This window comes from Phalacrocorax carbo, chromosome 12 (genome assembly GCF_963921805.1).
Source record: "Phalacrocorax carbo chromosome 12, bPhaCar2.1, whole genome shotgun sequence".
Lineage (NCBI taxonomy): Eukaryota > Metazoa > Chordata > Aves > Suliformes > Phalacrocoracidae > Phalacrocorax > Phalacrocorax carbo.
This window is the reverse complement of record NC_087524.1, coordinates 22,568,168-22,585,100: the sequence shown is the minus strand read 5'-3', so window position 1 is coordinate 22,585,100 and position 16,933 is coordinate 22,568,168. Positions and strand designations below refer to the sequence as shown.

Sequence of the window (16,933 nt, the reverse complement as noted above, 5' to 3'; positions counted from 1 at the left end):
TGGCTAACTCAGAAAAGCGTCAATGGCAGAGCAGCCTCAGAAATCACCGGCAGCAGTACGAGGGCACGGTTCGCTGGCACCAGCAGAAGGTGTAAGGTGTCTGCTGGGGGTGGAGGAATGCTTCTCCCCCCATTGCCCCAGCCAGAGATGATTTTTGGCGCTCCCCTTGCTGTAAGCTGTAAGCCAGCCCCGTGCCCAGGCTGGCGGAGGGCTGTGCTGACCTGCAGGGGATGGGAGCATCCGCAAAGCCTCAGCTGCTCTGCCAGATCTCCAGGCCAGGGCCAAATCCTGCTGCATGCTCCTCTGCCGCTCCTCCTCACACCGGCCCGCTTCAACAGCTGTAACCTCTTATCCGGGACTTGTTAAGCAGGGAGATGCCCTCACTTAGATGATCTGTTTTCAGTTTCCTGAAGTGTCTCCCCTTGTTTAACCACTCTTCCCTGCTGTTTGCCTTTCTAATTCTCCTGTCTGTCGCCCGTTGCAGTGCAGGGCGTGTGTGCGCTCTGGGTACTCAGCAGCGCTGGTCTCGCTGCCCGACCAGGTTTGCCCTGGATCACCTCCTGCCCGAGGGCTGGGGAGGCCTCCCGGGGAGCCAGGTGTCTCAAGGCAATTCTCGTCGTCCCCAGAGACGGCAAAGGGCTCCTAGGAAGGCTGAAGTTATGAATTATACATGTTTTCCTGCAGTGACTTTTATTGCACTGAGGCTAGTATTCATTTGTCTCCCATTTCTGTGATTTCTCTTAATGGGGTTGAAATGGGGCTCATGGAAATCAACAGAATTTAGCAAAAATCAGATCGGAGATCGGGTATTTCGCATTATAGAAACAAAAGGTCATTTTATTTCAGGATTTTTCATTCGATGTGTTTGCCCTGGGGACTCTGTTCAGTGGAGGATTGGCTTGTGCTCACGCGTACTGCATAGCTCCTCCTCGGCACAGGCACTGGCAGCTGAACCACTCGGGAACCTGGCTGGTTTAGGCATCGGTGCTTAATCCCTCGATCCAGGTATGGAGGGACTACTGCTTGGCAGCCTCCGTTTCCAAAAAAAGGGGGATTTGTCAAAGCTTCAGACGAGCTGCATAGGAGAATAAAAATAGCATTGGTGGTTCTGCTAGCTAGAATAAAAGACGCAGGAGCAATCAGTCCTTGTGCTACAGACTATAAGCGGATCGCTAGCTGGACTTAAGCTCATTTCCCTTCGTAGTATGGTATTGCACAATTAGGTGCATAGTGGGTTTGTTTGATACATTTCTGAAATTTCTGCTATTTACTGCTGTTGGAAGCAAATGACTAATGCAGCAGATAAGGATTAACCCAAGGGACAGACTATTAGTCTATGTTGTTATGAGAAAACTCAACAGAATAATCACCCAGCCAGGTCATTTGTTTGGCCGAATATTTTGACAGCTCTGCTTAGGAAGAAATAAGAGCTCCTCCGATGAGGTTCCTGATTGCTGCGCTGCTGTGGAGGGAAGGCGGGCGGCTAGTACCTCAAAAGAGAAAGCCGCTTGCGTGCACGCTGGTTTCCTCACACAGCACAGGATGCCCAAAGGTGGCAGGGGAGATTCCCTCTTCTCCTCCAGCCCCTCCGCACTGTATGAAATGAGTGGTTTAACCTGAGAGGCAGATGCTGGCAAAGATAGCTGCAAACCTCATTCCCCGGGACTCTGAGCTTCGATAGCACGTGGAAGCAGGAGGAGTTTATTTATTAGGATTTTTCTGAAGCATGTAATTCTGCAAAGATTCTGGTCAGTGCTATCATTTACAGGCAACTTCAGCACATTCAAATGTACACGGCTACAGATGTATCTGTCTATAGGGGGCTCTGCATAATGCCTTCTGGATCGTGGCATGGGATACTCTTCTGTTCACGTGTGTCATACCAAATTAAATTTATCCCTACGGATGGCTACTGTGCTACAATGGAGAGCTGCCTCCAATACATCACCTACTCTGTAAAATAGTTTGGTCATTACCTGATATTGTGTCACAAGACAACCTTGGCACGAAGAAGAGTGGTTAATAATGTCCTCAGTGAGAAAAGTCTGTAATTTAGATATTAATGAAAGGGATCCCTTTTTGATTGTTTAGACGCCTTTTTCAGACTTAAAAATGAAGATGATGGGTCTAAACCTTTTATTCCAGGGCAAAATTGACTTTTTGGCTAGCTAAAGGACACTTTGTGGCGTTTGAGGGCTAACGTGTACACCAGATGTGAGACTGATTAATGGTCTTAGGAGCCTTTTTTCCCCCAAGCCCTTCCAATTTGAAGTTGCCACAGCTGAAAAAAGTTATGCCCCAACCACTTCTCTTTTCTTTCACCATGGCCTTTCTATTACTCTCCCTTTAGTCATGAAAGGTGAAAAACAAACCCCTTTTGCTGCCGTGAGGTTTTTCCAGTTTGGTTATACGCCCAGGCTGGTACGGGATGCGCTGCGGCAGGGAGCCGTGCCTGGGTCGCTCCCTCGCCCACTGCCCGACCTGTGCTGGAGGAGGAACCTCCGCCATTCTGTGTCCCCTTCTCACCCTTAGAAAACTTTTCCAAGGCCTAAACTAGATTTTCCTTCCTGGAATTTAGGATTGCTGCTTTGTGTTCTATCCAGCAGGAGTATGAAAAACAGATTAATCCCTTCTTCTCGTCAGCAGCCCCTGTGTGTATTTACAGGTTATTACCACGTCTCTGCTCCCGGCTGTCCTTTCCATTCTTTAGCCCCAGCGGACGACCAGCATCTCCAGCCCACCAGCACCACTGTCACGGATTTCACCCAGCGCTGAGCACTGGGGGAGACTCCTTGAGTCAGTTAATGCTGTACCTGGGGTGGCTGGAAGGGACCGTTGCTGAAATGACAGGCAGGTTCCTGTACCGTCCTCTTGGTGATGTACACCACTTGGAATCGTGGAATCATTAAGGTTGGAAAAGACCTCTATCATCAAGTCCAACTGCCAACCCAACCCCCCCAGGCCTCCTAAACCACGTCCCAAAGTGCCACGTCTACACATTTTTTGCACCCCCCCAGGGACGGTGACTCCCCCACCTCTCTGGGCAGCCTGTGCCAGGGCCTGGCCGCTGTGGCAGGGAAGGCATTTTCCCTCATCTCCAACCTAAACCTGCCCTGACACAGCCTGAGGCCGTTTCCTCTCGTCCTGTCCCTGGTGACTTGAGAGCAGAGACCAGCCCCCCCCTCACTCCAGCCCCTCTCAGGCAGCTGCAGAGAGCGAGAAGGGCTCCCCTCAGCCCCCCCTTCTCCAGGCTAAACCCCCCCAGCCCCCCCAGCCGCCCCCCAGCACACTTGTGCTCCAGACCCTGCCCCAGCCCCGCTGCCCTTCTCTGGACACGCTCCAGCCCCTCCAGGCCCTTCTTGTCCCGAGGGGCCCAAACCTGAGCCCAGCACTCGAGGTGGGGCCTCCCCAGGGCCGAGCACAGGGGCCCCATCCCTGCCCGTCTGCTGCTGGCCACACCAGTGCTGACACAAGCCCGGGGGCTGGTGGCCTCCTTGGCCACCCGGGCACTGCTGGCTCATGCCCAGCCGGCTGTCAGCCAGCACCCCCAGGGCCTTCTCCGCCGGGCACTTCCCAGCCCCTCTGCCCCAGGCCTGGGGCGCTGCCTGGGGTTGGTGTGACTTCAAGCACACGAGGTTCTAACATGACCGTAAATGCCCCCTTGGTTCACAGGAACGTGTAAGGAGCCCATCAGCAGAGGAACAATACCATTGCCATGGGTACTGGGAATAAGCACCATGAGGAACTGGGGAACTACCCAGACCCGTGTTACTTCTCACTTGAACGCGAGGGCATCCCTCCAGCCTTTCCATTACAGAAAAGGTGGCAAGGGCTGTGCAGGAGGAAGACGGGTGTCAGGGCAGCCCCCAACCAGAATGAAGCAACATGCTGTGTATGTTTTGGAGAGTGAGGAAGCAGTTGGTGGTAAACAGCATTAGGGATGCTGCTGCATTCTTTAGGGGAGGCCAGCCATGCTCTGAGGATGAACGTGATGCAGATCCTGCACATACGAGCATGCGAAGTGAGTCCAGAACGTGAAAACTTTATTCAAATGTTCAAACCTTTTCACTTTGTAAAGCGTGGCTTCAGAGCCAGCGAGTGCCCAGCCGTCACCCAGCGCTCTGCAGGGGCGAGAGGAGGCTGTCCTCTGCCTCCAGGGACCGCAGCTGGGGGCTGGTTCCCAGTGATGGCAACCGCTGCCGGAACGCTCGCTGCAGGCTCGGCTTCATCCGCGCGCTGACGCTGGACTCGGCATCACTGCCACTCTCTGGGCTGGCTGGGAAAAGCAGAGCCTGGCAGCGTACGTCGCCTCTTTCTGTGGGTGATGCAGCCCCTCGCCCCCGCCGTCACCCCTCGCTCCCGCTGTCACCCCTCCCCTGCCGGGCTGCAGCGTGGGAGCACCGAGCTTGGACCACGCTGAGCCTCTTGCCTACGGGCTTGTCATCAACCTGCTGCACAAATAGCCCGGGAAACACCCAGACGCTTCCCCAGCTCCAGGGAGGAAGGCAACAATAATTTTGTTATTATTTTTTAAGGTGTAGGAAAAGGAAGCCTAAGCAAAAAAGCATTTGATGCCTGTGTGTGCATCCTCCAGCCTGGCGACAACGTCTCTGTCGGATGAGGAGCTCTCCTCCGACATCCGCCGACCCGAGGGAGCCGGGACTTTCTGAGCCACATCACATACACAGACCTTCCCATCGAATATTCATAGAATGTCTCAAGTTGGAAGGGACCCAGAAAGGTCATCGAGTCCAACTCCCTGCTCCTCGCAGGACTACCTAAAACTAAACTATATGACTAAAAGCATCATCCTGAGCTAGGGAAGTTGCTGAACTTCTTTGAATTCTCTTTCAACCTTTTTCCTCCCCAATATAAATCTTCAGCCACTGATAAAATGTTCTATTCTGCTGTTATTTTCAGTATTTTATAGATGAACTATTGCATTTAAAACAGGCTACTTAAGGATCATTTCCATTTCATGGGAAACAACCTTTTTTTTTTCTCTTGTTGTTCTCATCGTGTTTTAGTTTCTCTGTTCACTTACAATATCAGGAAGTGATTTTTGAGTTCTACAAATAGACAAGCACTAAAACATTTAAAAGTGATCTTCTCCTTATCTGATTTCTGTCACTCTGTAGCTTACGCAAATCTGTATTTCCCAGTATCTCTCTGAGAACTGTAAGCAACGCATCTCCCTGATCCCGTGTTTATTCACAGATCGTAATAATTTCATTTCAAAATTTCCTGGCAATTACCTTTACTAAGGTTATTCACTGCCTCAGGAGATCCAGTTCCTTTGCAGACCAAACAAAATTAGGGAGGCTGAGGAGAAAAGACTCATTCCTGAGACCTTTGACTTTCTTCCGTGGAGTTGTAAGAAGCCCCTGGTTTACCTACATGCCGTTACGTGATCCCGCTGCAGTCAGTTTTCCACGGCGTGCCGACACGCTGGGGCCGGTGTGATATACAAATGGGGACTGGTGCAGCTGGATATTTGCCTCTTCTCGCCGTGCTGCTGTGATGGAGAGCCGGAGCAGCGCTGCTGGTTTGGCAGGGAAATGTAAGCAATGATTTTAAACCTTAAAGTTGAAGCGTTCATGTGTTCTGCAAACTCAGGCCCAGCCCGTTTTACTGTTATTCATTCCTTTAATTTTTGCTGGAGAGGCTGGAAGCTGCGATGCCATTGGCAGCTGGAAGAGGCTGCTCGGCTCCTTTCCTCGGAGCCATGGAAGGCAGGGAGGAGAAGGCAAGAGAAACAAGCCCACATGTTGCAAGCAAACAAGTTGCTCACCCTGGGGACCGCCCGAACTGGGCCAGAGAAGGGAGCTGCTCTCAGGCATCTGCAGAGGTCGGTTTTTCCCCAGATCATCACACGAAGCATGACGACACGCTCCCAACTGTGGGTACCTGTGGTCCAGGGCCAAAGGCTTAATTTTTAATGAGGAGCCCCCAATGGCCATCCTTCCACGGCCTGGCGCAGGCAGAGGGGACGCCTGGGCGGTGGTGGCGGTGCCCCGGGCAGCCGGACCCTTCCCCACCCTCTCAGCAGCAGCACCCGCGGAGGTCGGCGCCGTGGTGGGCACCTGCTCCCCAAAACTCGGGTAGCAGGAAGGGTACGGGGCTCCCCGGGTCGGGGAGCAAATCTGTGTTACGAGGGTCTTATTTCTGTTCAAGACAGGAGAAGGGCCCCATTTGCAGGGGTGTCCATGGGGTGTCTGGGGCTGCTGCCGATCCTCCCCCCCCCATCACAGAGAAGCTTCCTGGGGCCGGGGGACGGCGGGGGGTCGGCGCCCGACCACCCCCCGAATTCACCCGGGGGCAGCAGGGGTGTTTCCCCGCCGCAGAGAAAGACGCGGGCTGCCGGTCGCTGCTGCAAAACCTTACTGCGATGTGATGCTGGAAAGCCTTTCTCGCACCCCCCCGTGGGGACGGCAGCACCAGCAGCGGTTGTCTGCTCGGGGGGGGACGGGGACGGGGGGGCTGGCCCCGGCGGCGGGCCGGGCCCGGTACCGGCTGCCCCCCGCATGCCCCCCCCCCATCCCGGGGCGGCCCCGGCGCGGCCCCCGCCCCACGCCCCCCCGTCCCGCCCCACGCCGGGCGGAGCCAGCCGGCGGCGCCCCGCCGCGAAGTGGAGTTTCACTCGGCGGCGGCGGCGGGGAGCGTGGGGCGGCCCGGCTCCGCCGCGCCCCGGGCCATGTAGGATGCTGCCGCCTCCCGCAGCCAAGCGGCCGCCGCCCGCCCTGCTCTGGCCGCCCCCCGCCGCCGACCCCCCGGCGCCCCCCTGGGCCTGGGTGGTCCCGGCCGCCGCGGGGCTGGTCCGGCTCGGCGGCGGCGGCGGGGCTGCCCCCCCTCCCCCGGCCCCGCTGCTGCTCCCGGCGCCGCCGCCCCCGGCCCCCGCCGCCCTGCTGGGGGCTGCCCCGGGCTGGCGCGTCCCCTGCGAGCCGCTCCTGCCGCTGCTGGCCGCCGCCGACCCGCACGGCGCCGCGCTGCTCCACGGGCAGGTGAGGCCGGCCGGGCGGGGGGGGCTCGGGGGCCTCGGCTCACCTCGGCTCGGGGCGGGCGGGGGGCTCGGGGGGCCTCGGCTCACCTCGGCTCGGGGCGGGCGGGGGGCTCGGGGGGGCCTCGGCTCACCTCGGCTCGGGGCGGCCGGGGGGCTCGGGGGGGCCTCGGCTCACCTCGGCTCGGGGCGGGCGGGCGGGGGGGGCTCGGGGGGGCCTCGGCTCACCTCGGCTCGGGGCGGGCGAGGGGCTCGGGGGGCCTCGGCTCACCTCGGCTCGGGGGGGCCTCGGCTCGGGGCGGGCGGGGGGCTCGGGGGGCCTCGGCTCACCTCGGCTCGGGGCGGGCGCGGGGGGCTCGGGGGGCCTCGGCTCACCTCGGCTCGGGGCGGCCGGGGGGCTCGGGGGGGCCTCGGCTCACCTCGGCTCGGGGCGGGCGGGCGGGGGGGGCTCGGGGGGGCCTCGGCTCACCTCGGCTCGGGGCGGGCGAGGGGCTCGGGGGGCCTCGGCTCACCTCGGCTCGGGGGGGCCTCGGCTCGGGGCGGGCGGGGGGCTCGGGGGGCCTCGGCTCACCTCGGCTCGGGGCGGGCGGGGGGCTCGGGGGGCCTCGGCTCACCTCGGCTCGGGGCGGGCGCGGGGGGCTCGGGGGGCCTCGGCTCACCTCAGCTCGGGGCGGGCGGGGGGCTCGGGGGGGCCTCGGCTCACCTCGGCTCGGGGCGGGCGGGGGGCTTGGGGGGGGTTCGGAGCCGGCCGTGGGGGCTCGACTTGGCCTGGAGCGGGTGGGGGGGCTTGAGGCGGGGGGCTCGGCTTGGCTCGGCTCGGTGTGGGGAGCTCGGAGCGGCCCGGGGGGCTCGGCTCGGAGCGGGGCTGGGGGCTCGGAGCGGCCCGGGGGGCTCGGCTCGGGGGCAGAAGTTTCCCGTCGCCGCTGTCCGGAGCCCGTCGCCAGCCGCGGGGCCGGAGCCGCCGCCCGCCCGTGGCGGGGGGACCCCCGCAGCCGGGTGGCCGCGGAGGCGCGGGCGGTGCCGCGGGCTGCGCCCCCCGGGCTCTGCCCGCCGGAGCGCGGCGGGGCGCGGGGAGCCGCGCTTCCACCGCCCGGCTCGGAAACCCGCAGTGCTGCCTCCCCCGGGGGGGGGAGGAGGAGGAGGAGGGCTGGGAGCGGGATGCCGGGCTCTCCCAGCGAGGCTGGGCTCCATCACCCGGCAAACGGCGGTTGCAGGATGCAAAGGGAGACCGGGAAGGAAGGAACGCAGCAGCAGCGCTCCTACAGCCCCGCGGCGTGTCCAGGGCTTGGGGTGGGTTTGTTTTGAATATTCATAAAGACGAAAGTTTTGAGCCACGTCAGCTGAACCAGGCTGTCTCATCGCTGCTTTCCCCGGTGAATATTTTTGCTGTCGTGAGGCCCCTTGAAACAGTAAAGCGTTTCATCTGGGGTGTTTGCCCTGTTACAGCGGCGCTATCGGAAGCCCTGCTTGTAGTTTTGCCTTGCCTTTATATATATATATATTTTTTTTTTTACAAGAAAGAAGTAAAAATCAAGCAGAGATGTGAGTGCTGTAGCAGCCGCTCGATTTCATGTGAAGATTTCCAGCCTTTTCGAGCACGAGCGTCTCTTGTGGTTTCGGAGCAGAGTGAGTGGGAGGGAGAAAATAGGTAGTGCTGGGTCTAATGAAACAGTAACATCAATTATTCCCCAGTGTGAGACCACTTAAATAAACTGCAGAGGTGGTTTGACTGTGGGAACCCATTTGCCAAACGAATTTAAGTTGAGAGAGAATACGTTTCCGACATTTCTTTGGTTCTCATTTGCCTCGAGATGAATTTTAAAAACACTTTCTAGCGATGTTTTTGTTTTGTATGTGAGGCCCTGATTGAGCAGGGAAAAAAAGGAGCTTTGCTGGCAAGTAGCAGCCATCAGCCAAGGGCTGCCTTACTGCCGGCTGCTGATCTGTGGCTTTCTAAAGCCGTTTATACTGTCAGTGCCGCGTGTCACGCACCGGGTGACGCCTGAAAAGCCACAAATGGGTGTTGAAGAGACAGGTTTGAAATTTTCCATACCCATCTTTCAGATATTTAGGAAATCAGGAGAAGCATCGGCTTACTCAGGGTAAAATCCTTTTTTTAACTTTTTTCCCCTGATTTTCCCCCCCCCCCCCCCCCCCCCCCAAAGTGGATATTCGGAGCTCATTCTCCAGTCATAGGATTTTCACCTTCGAGCGTGGAATTTGTTCCTCTTTTTCCACCTGTGTACGCATCTACGGTTCCGCCTCACGCTGGGAAAAGCTGGATTGATAAAAGGCTGCCGAATTGCAAAGTAAGTCTGGTCTTGGCGCGTCGAAGTGTTTTTAAGGATAAAGCGTGTGAGCTGAAGGACCTTGCGGGGTTTGTGAAATGCAAAGGCGTGCGAAAGGTCGGTGGTTTGTCAGGCAGAGCCCCGTGGGGGAGCGACGTTGTAAGGGACGGCTAACGGAGGAGGCTCCTTCAGCCGTTAGACACCTTCGCTTTCCTGAGTTATAAAAAGACTATACTGCCTTAAATATTTATATTTAATACACTGAGTAGAATGTTCTGGTTTTACTACAGGATGTGATTATGAGAGCTTTCAGTTCTCCCCGTCTTTGTGGCGCCTCCCCTGGTTTTCCCCGAAGGGGTGCCGCGGCGCTGGCGTCCCCGCGAGCGATGCAGGTCCCCGGCACCAGGGCAGTGCTCGTGGTCCCTCGCCCCACGGTCACCCCCGTCTGCGCGCCTACCCAGCTGAGCAATTAAAGCCAGGCTTTGTGACTTTATCCCGTTTCCCTCCCTCGCCCCATCTCCCCGGTGAAGCCTCTGGACTGCGGGTGGGCTTGCTCCAGAGTAACCGAGCCCAGGGCATGGTTGCCTTCAGCTGTTTTCTTTTTGCGATGCTGCCTCAGCTGATTAGTCATGTTAAAAGCCAGTTAATATTTAGATGGTCAGCTAAACTCAGCCTGCAACACTTACGGAGCAGAAATCAATCTATTTTTGCGAGTTTGTCCCTGACTTGAGATACTATCCGTGTTGTAATATTGGGTTAAAGATACTTCATTCTCACTTCTTTATTTCTGAGTTTCCTGTCTCAATATTCTTTTTGCTTATTTACGTTGGCCAGATATACTTGAACAATGCATTTGCTCTGGATTCGGCGTGGGTACATCCTGAGGAATCGAGACTCTTCCAGGGAAATGAGAAACCTCTGTTAATGGCAAATCAAGTAGCTATGGCCATAGCCAGGCCAGCTGCTGCCTCCAGGCCTCTTCCCACGGTGGTGCTGGCGCCTCAGCTGATACCAGGTCAGTGGGACATCAATAATTAAGTACTTACCTTTTTTTTTTCTTTTAATTTTAAAATCCATCTCCCAGAGATGCATAAGCCATTCTGTAAAGTAAGGGTTGCTTTTCATTCAGCTGAAAATCTCTCGCTTGATCTGAACCTTGATGGCGAAGTGCGTTTCATCCTCTAAATTACTTTCAAAGAAAGAAAAGACGGTGGGCAATTCTAGAAGATTGTTCCGTAACGGGGTGTCGACTGCTGGGATGAAGGGGCCAGCCAGGCCCACATACTGGGATTGCTTTCAAACAAGAAATTGCTGACATGGTTCATGTATAATTTTCCTGTTGGCTGCTAATTTTAAGAATTTGGTGGGGTCTGTGTAGGCAGCTGTCCACAGAGGAGGGCAATTGACCCGTCATCTCATTAAGACTCAGTTATGCACAAAGATATTTGTGAGTAAATTCCGTTGATCTGCGTAACTCAGGTGTGTCACAGCTGTTATCAGAAGAGCTGAGCTTTGTACTCAGAGAAGAGCAGAAAATACATTGCAGTAAAGCTGAATCTGTTTGTTTTGGTGCTACAGCAATAATGTAAAATAGCAGTTGTTTCACAGAAAAGGCTAAGAAGTAAAATGCTGCTGGTGTTTAACACCTAACATATATTCTTGAATTCAGAGTTAAGATATTCTTAATGGCTTGCTGTCAGTTGTTTCTTTCTTGCTTAGATGGAGGGTAATGTCTGTTCGGTTGACGGCAGAGCCCCTCCTGCCCTGGTCTTTGCCCCGCAAAGCACTGCTTTTGCAACTCGGTAGCACCCAGGAAGTTTCCTTGTGTTTTGCCAGCAAGGCAGAGATTCGGCGCGAGCCTGCTGGAAGCGATCCTTGCTGTTTGGGTCCGTTTGCCAGACTGATTCATTAGCAGTGAATATCGTTCTCTACTGAAACATGCTGAACCACTCGAGTCGGTTCCCTATTTTGATGTTTTAGCAGTCCGTTGCGGTAAGCTGCCTTCTCCTCCTGCCAGAGACGCCCGATGCTGAACTGGAGCGCTGCTCGGCAGCGCTCGGAAATGAGGCTGCCACGGGCAAAACCCCATTATATTGATGCATTCCTGCTCGGGTGCCGTGGGGAATAGGCGAGCTGTGCTCCCAGGCAGGACCCGCTGTTCAAAGCGTGTTTTTAAGGACAGGCCTGGTGGTGAGGGAGGTGTTCTGTGCAGCGGAGTGACGGCTCATTGTTTGTTCATGTCTGTTTAAAATATTTAAATACTTTAAACCTCTTTCATCACAGAGTGTCAGGCACAGAGGGCAAGCGTACCTGGCAGCGGGCTCGGGGAGCGTCTCTGGCAGAACAGGGGCGTTTCTGGCCTGGTGCCACCTCTGTGATCTATACGTAGCGCAGAAGGAAGATTTTCTTCCCCCTGGACAATATATGCCCACACAGGCCTGTTCTCACAGGAGACCTTCAGGTGGATCCGACTCTTCCTCTGGCAGCGTTCTCGGTGCTGGCTGCCGCCTCTTCAGAAACCCCCCGAGCTCCCCTTCGGGTGCCAGAGGTGCAGGGAGGAGCACGAAGACCCCCAACCGTCTGTCTAAATCTTCTCATCCCTCGTTAAATCTTATTTCTGACCGATGCAATCAGTGCTAATCCAACAACATCCCCGGCCACGTGCAAACTGCAGAGCAGCGTGCGCGGCGCTGGCGTTGCTGCAGGAGGCAATGTCGGTGCCCTGCAGCCGTCATCAGAAGCCGCTTCTATGGTAGTACTTGAAGCATTTCCTATATAATCTTTACACTTAATATGAAGAGTAATAAAAATACTGAGAGCAAATTGCTTAGTTAAGTAGTTTAAACTGGGAACTTAATAAGCTTTTTGCAGGCTGTGCGGCTGTACTCGTCCTGAAGGCCTGTCTTACGGCAGGTTTGCCTTCCGCAGTTATCGGTAATGATATAATTGTTTTCTCAATATATCAGCAATGTTACAAAGATAAAGGAATGAGGTGCTGGAGTTGGGCAAATGGTAATGCACGTAATTTAACGGCTGCGAGCTCCAGCTACTAGAAGGTGTTATTTTCTGTAAGAAAAGGAAGCAGCTGCTATTCTCGCGCATATTGCAAAACATGAATTTATGTACTCGCTGTTTTGTGTATCCAGAGTAGATAGTGACGTTTTGTTTTCCCACCTAGGAACGATAGCTTGTTTTATGTCTACTGGATACTGCGTTTTTTGTGAGGAAGGCAGCACCTAGATGTTTTTGCAGAGAAAGGATTAATATTTTTGTCTCCTGCGTTGTGCTCTCTGCCGCGCGGATGATGCCGGGGCTGGTTTGGCCCCGAGTCAGGAGTGCCTGTACGGCATCGTGTGTGTCGCACGGCCGGTGGCCGCTGGACGTGGGGTGAGGGCGCACCGGCCAGACCCCTTGGTGGCACCCGTTAGATGAAAGCTGTAGCCCTTTGGTACATGATGTTCAGTGCTTTTACTATTATCGACGCTATTAAAGCGGTTTTGGATGTTTCGAGGTAGGTTCTTGCAGTTTGGCATTCCTGGCTCTCGAGCATCACTGGCTGTGGTTCCTTGCAAGGCATGTGTTCTTACTGGGGTGTTCGAGAAGGCTTTCCCAGGAAAGAACAAGCCTTTCATCCAGCCTCCTGCGAGGGAGGGATCGGCAGATACACGTGGAAGCGTGTTGTTGTCTCTTCAAGAAGCGAGGGGAGCGTGCTGGCTGAGGTCACAAGAAATGCAGTGATTCTGTTACGTTGCGATGGCGGCTTTCAGCTTGTAGCCCTTGAAATCCGTGTTTGCCTTCTGCTTGCTGAAGGGTGACTATGAAATGCGAGGTTAGCGAGTCAGTGTCTCCTGTAATTGCGTGCACGGTCCTGTATCGCGCAGGCGGCGGCGTTTGCAGGGACTCAAAGCGTGCTGGCTCGCCAGGAGACGCCAGGGCGATGCTAAACCCAACAGTATGTGGGCGCTCCAGTAGAACCGGTAACATAATGGTTGTTAGTGGGCTATTTACTCAAGACCTACTCTGCAGCTCGTTTCAGGGTATCGTGCCTTGAGCAGATCATCTACAGGTAGAGTCGGGAGTTCTCTAGGCTCCCTAGAGAACTCCTCCCTCAGCCTGCCCTGAGGACTGGCTTCCCATCCACAGCCGACCCAAGCCCTGGCCGCAGCCCGTGCTGCAAGCACATAGAGGCGAAGGTTGCTCATGTAAATCTTGCCAGTGGCTTCTTGAATAAATAGCCTCAGGAGTTTCTGGGGGTTACAGCTGCGGGCACTTGCTCAGCACCCATTTAGAGCTTGCGTAAGCTTGCAAACAGTGTTTGCGGTACGGGGGCTTCGGCTGGGTCGTTGGGTGAGCGGAGCCTGGGTGCTGCCTTCTGCGCCTCTGCTCAGGGCACGGGAGATCTAACCCGTGAACATCTGTTTCCATTTTAAACCGTTTGACAGGCCTCAAATGGATTTTTAATTTTTTTTGTAATGCACGTTTCAACATAAATTGTATTTCCTGCCTGATCATGAGTGTTGTGCTGGCCCTGCTACTATGGATGTCTTCAGTAACAGTCGCTAAGGCGCACGCAGGGGAGCGCGTTATGGCAAACACGTCGCGTTCTCGGAGGTCTCCGTCAGGGAGCCTCGTCGGAGCCGTGAGTGCTGGGAGGAGACGCTGGAGAGGTGAAAGCCTTTTAACAGTTTGCCTTTAACAAAATGCTCAGGGTATTTTTATCATTTCTAACAGAGGCAATCTAACCTGGAATGAAGACTTCCAGTGTTGGTTTCCTTGAAGGAAAATACTCTCCTTAAATCAGACTTTTTTTGTGAAATGATTTTTCAATAGAAAATAGTTTCTGCTAAGTCCAAGCTTCATTGCTGCCTCTACGTTTCCACGGTGTCTCTTTGCTCCACAGCAATCTTTTTGCTCTTTCATCCATTGCTGTTGAAATCAGAAGTGCCAGAATGAAGAGTTTATGTATATTCTCTCACCAACTTGCTTTGGCATGACTGATCCTATGTGGATTAAAATTTTGATTGTGTTAGTGTCCTCTTCTTTCTTTTAATCCCACTAACCTTTACAGAGCTGAGCCAGTATTTGCCATAGCAAGTATCAGAATTTATGTGCATATACACAGATAATGTACAGATGAAGTTTTCTAAGTAATTTCAGTTGAAATATCAGACATTACAAATCTATGCAGAAACGTGGTTGCTTTGTGTTAAATTTGGGTTCCGTTTTCTTATGTTTTTTTAACAATTTTGAAATACATGACACGGGATCTCCGACCTTCTGTTTCCTGAACACAAGCTTTATACTCAAAGCACCTGCATATATAGAATTAGGTTTTGGGCCTCTCCAATTGGTTTCTCTTATACTTAGTGTGTATGTGCTAGGGCTCCCTGTTTGTGAAACAAGAATAGCACTGCAGGAACCTGAATATCCCTGAAATGCCATGAAAACTCTCTTTATTTGTGGAGCGTTCAAGCACTGCAGAGACGAACGCTTCATTAAGTCTCTGGGAATGCTTGACTTGAATCACAGCCTTTACAAAGTTTTTGTTTTGTTCATTATATTTGTGCTTTTTCTGGTGCTTTTTCTGTTATCTATCCAAACCAAATGCAAACTTTAATCAAGGTAGGATTTTTTTTTTCACTTAAATAGAAATAAAACTACACGTAACGTATTTATAGGAAAGGCTTGTAGTTCTGACCCTTTCATAACACGTTCCTGTCTGGCCCCACGACCTCACTATAGACAAATCATTCAGTGATTTGCGGAGGCTCTTGTTTGCGAGGGGCCGGGCATTTATTTATTGCATATGAGCAAAAAAGTGAGCTGTTAGTGTCGCTGTTACTGGCAGACTTGTGCAATAGCCGGAGTTTATAAATGGGAAAGGCATTAAGCTTTTTCCCTCCCTTTGGGCTACAGAAGATAGGGGTATCAATATGTTTTCCTTTGCATTGGGATAAATATGCTATTTAAGTCAATCAGTTCCTTCATTGTATTGATTGATAAACGCTGCTCCAGCTGACGTTTCAGGCCACGTACGGCTTAGGTAGCAGGGCCAGCAGGTTCTCCGTCATCTGCCTTTTGCCAGTATCAATACTGGTGCTATACATTTATGTGCTGTAGGTCTTCCAAGTATTTGTGCTTGTTAAAGAGACAAAGCTCCTTGCAAGAGGCATCGGAAGCTCCCGTTAAAATCATGGCTGGCGCCAAGCCCTGACGTGTGCGGGGGCTTTGCGTGGCGGGGGGAGGTGTTGCATGCAGGCAGGAACAGGAGTGAAATTCCAGGTGTCTCTCGGGCACTGGAGGAGGAGCACCCGAACCGCGGGAGCGGGCTCGCCCTGGCGAGCGGGTGGGCCGCGGGGTTTATACATTGCTGTTCAGTGAAGTTTGGGCTGTGTAAGAAACAACAGGAGGGGATTAACCAAGAAGGAACCGTCTCTCTGTCTTCAAAGCTCAAGCCTGTCGTTTCAAGGATGCGCTTTGAGGGAGAAAGTGGTATTTTTGGTGTGGCTTGGAGAGGCGCCCTGACCCTGGCCGGTGCCGGCCCAGGGAGCCTTCCCGAACGCCTGCCATCAGCGATGCCCTGCCTTAGGTACGGAGGGTGGGCTCGTTTAAATAACACTTTCCATTTCCTCCTCCTGTAAGAGGTACTGTTACTCGATGGGAAGTACCCGACTGGGGTACAGATCCCAGTCTGCTGAAGTGCATTGGTCCTGTTGACTTCACAGTACCAGGAATATCTTTTAAACGGTAGAGCGCCGAGTGGAGCACTCAAGAATAGCTGGTCCTTGATCCCAAGAACTTGTAGTAAACAGCTTTCTAATCCTATTGATGAATAAAGCAATCATAAGTGATTTATCTTCCCAGTTGCTATCAGTTTATGGGAAATTATCTAAAAAAATTTAAATAAATCCATACCTGTAGGAATTTTGTGAATATTTGAAGTTTATTTCTGACTCACTAAACTTAGACCGCCCCTGTTTTGTGGTTTTATTTTTTGTCTTTTTTTTTTTAAAACCTCTTTTCACTTGGCATCTTGCATCTGATCTATGAGCGTTAGTGACAATTTATTGAGAAAGTTGAGGATTCGACCTTTAAGTTGAGGGAACGTCTGCCCCTACTCCTCTGCTCAGAGGGAGCCGGCGGCTGCCCCTCTTCTGAGCCCTGAGAGAGGAAAGTCCGAAGCAAACCAGCATCTCCTTGGATATGCTGAAGCCAGAATATTTGCGTGTATCTATATGTAGTATAAATATCTATATTATTAAAAAACTCACGTCTTCAAACTTAACATTTATATAATCAGTAGCCTTTTAATCTCAGCTATCGTGTCTATCAGCTCTGCCAATGGTCCGATGTCTGGGGCTCTCAGAAATGCCCAATTGGTAACTGATGGCCAAAATACTTTGGGGAATATGTTTTCCCTCGGCGTGGTGCCGTACCCGGGGCTCTGCCCAGGTCCCTGCCCCTCCGGCTGGGAGGAGCGGCGAAAACAAGCAGAAAAAGCTTGTTTTCATCTGTAAATCATCACATTTTGCCCTGTGATGAGCGGCCGAGACGGCTTCTCTGTCGGCGCGGCTGGTGAAGGGACGGCGGTGGGAGCGGGGCCTCCCGCTGCGGAGGCCGGGGGCTGCGGAGGCCGGGGGCTGCGGAG

General features: G+C 53.7%; 1 protein-coding gene and 1 long non-coding RNA gene across 2 annotated transcripts in view; both read left to right on the top strand.

The window, feature by feature from the left end:
* The window catches only part of LOC135315528 (uncharacterized), a 33,757-nt gene extending 28,652 nt beyond the window's left edge, over positions 1-5,105 (top strand). The window contains exon 2 of the long non-coding RNA XR_010375022.1: positions 4,536-5,105. This is a non-coding gene — a long non-coding RNA (uncharacterized LOC135315528). The remainder of the gene's footprint in view (positions 1-4,535) is intronic.
* A 1,512-nt stretch (positions 5,106-6,617) lies between these two features.
* The window catches only part of TCERG1L (transcription elongation regulator 1 like), a 97,435-nt gene continuing 87,119 nt past the window's right edge, over positions 6,618-16,933 (top strand). The window contains exons 1-3 of the mRNA XM_064464404.1: positions 6,618-7,001; positions 9,163-9,306; positions 10,120-10,300. Coding sequence (XP_064320474.1) covers positions 6,702-7,001; positions 9,163-9,306; positions 10,120-10,300 — 625 coding nt within the window. The 5' untranslated portion in view covers positions 6,618-6,701. The remainder of the gene's footprint in view (positions 7,002-9,162; positions 9,307-10,119; positions 10,301-16,933) is intronic.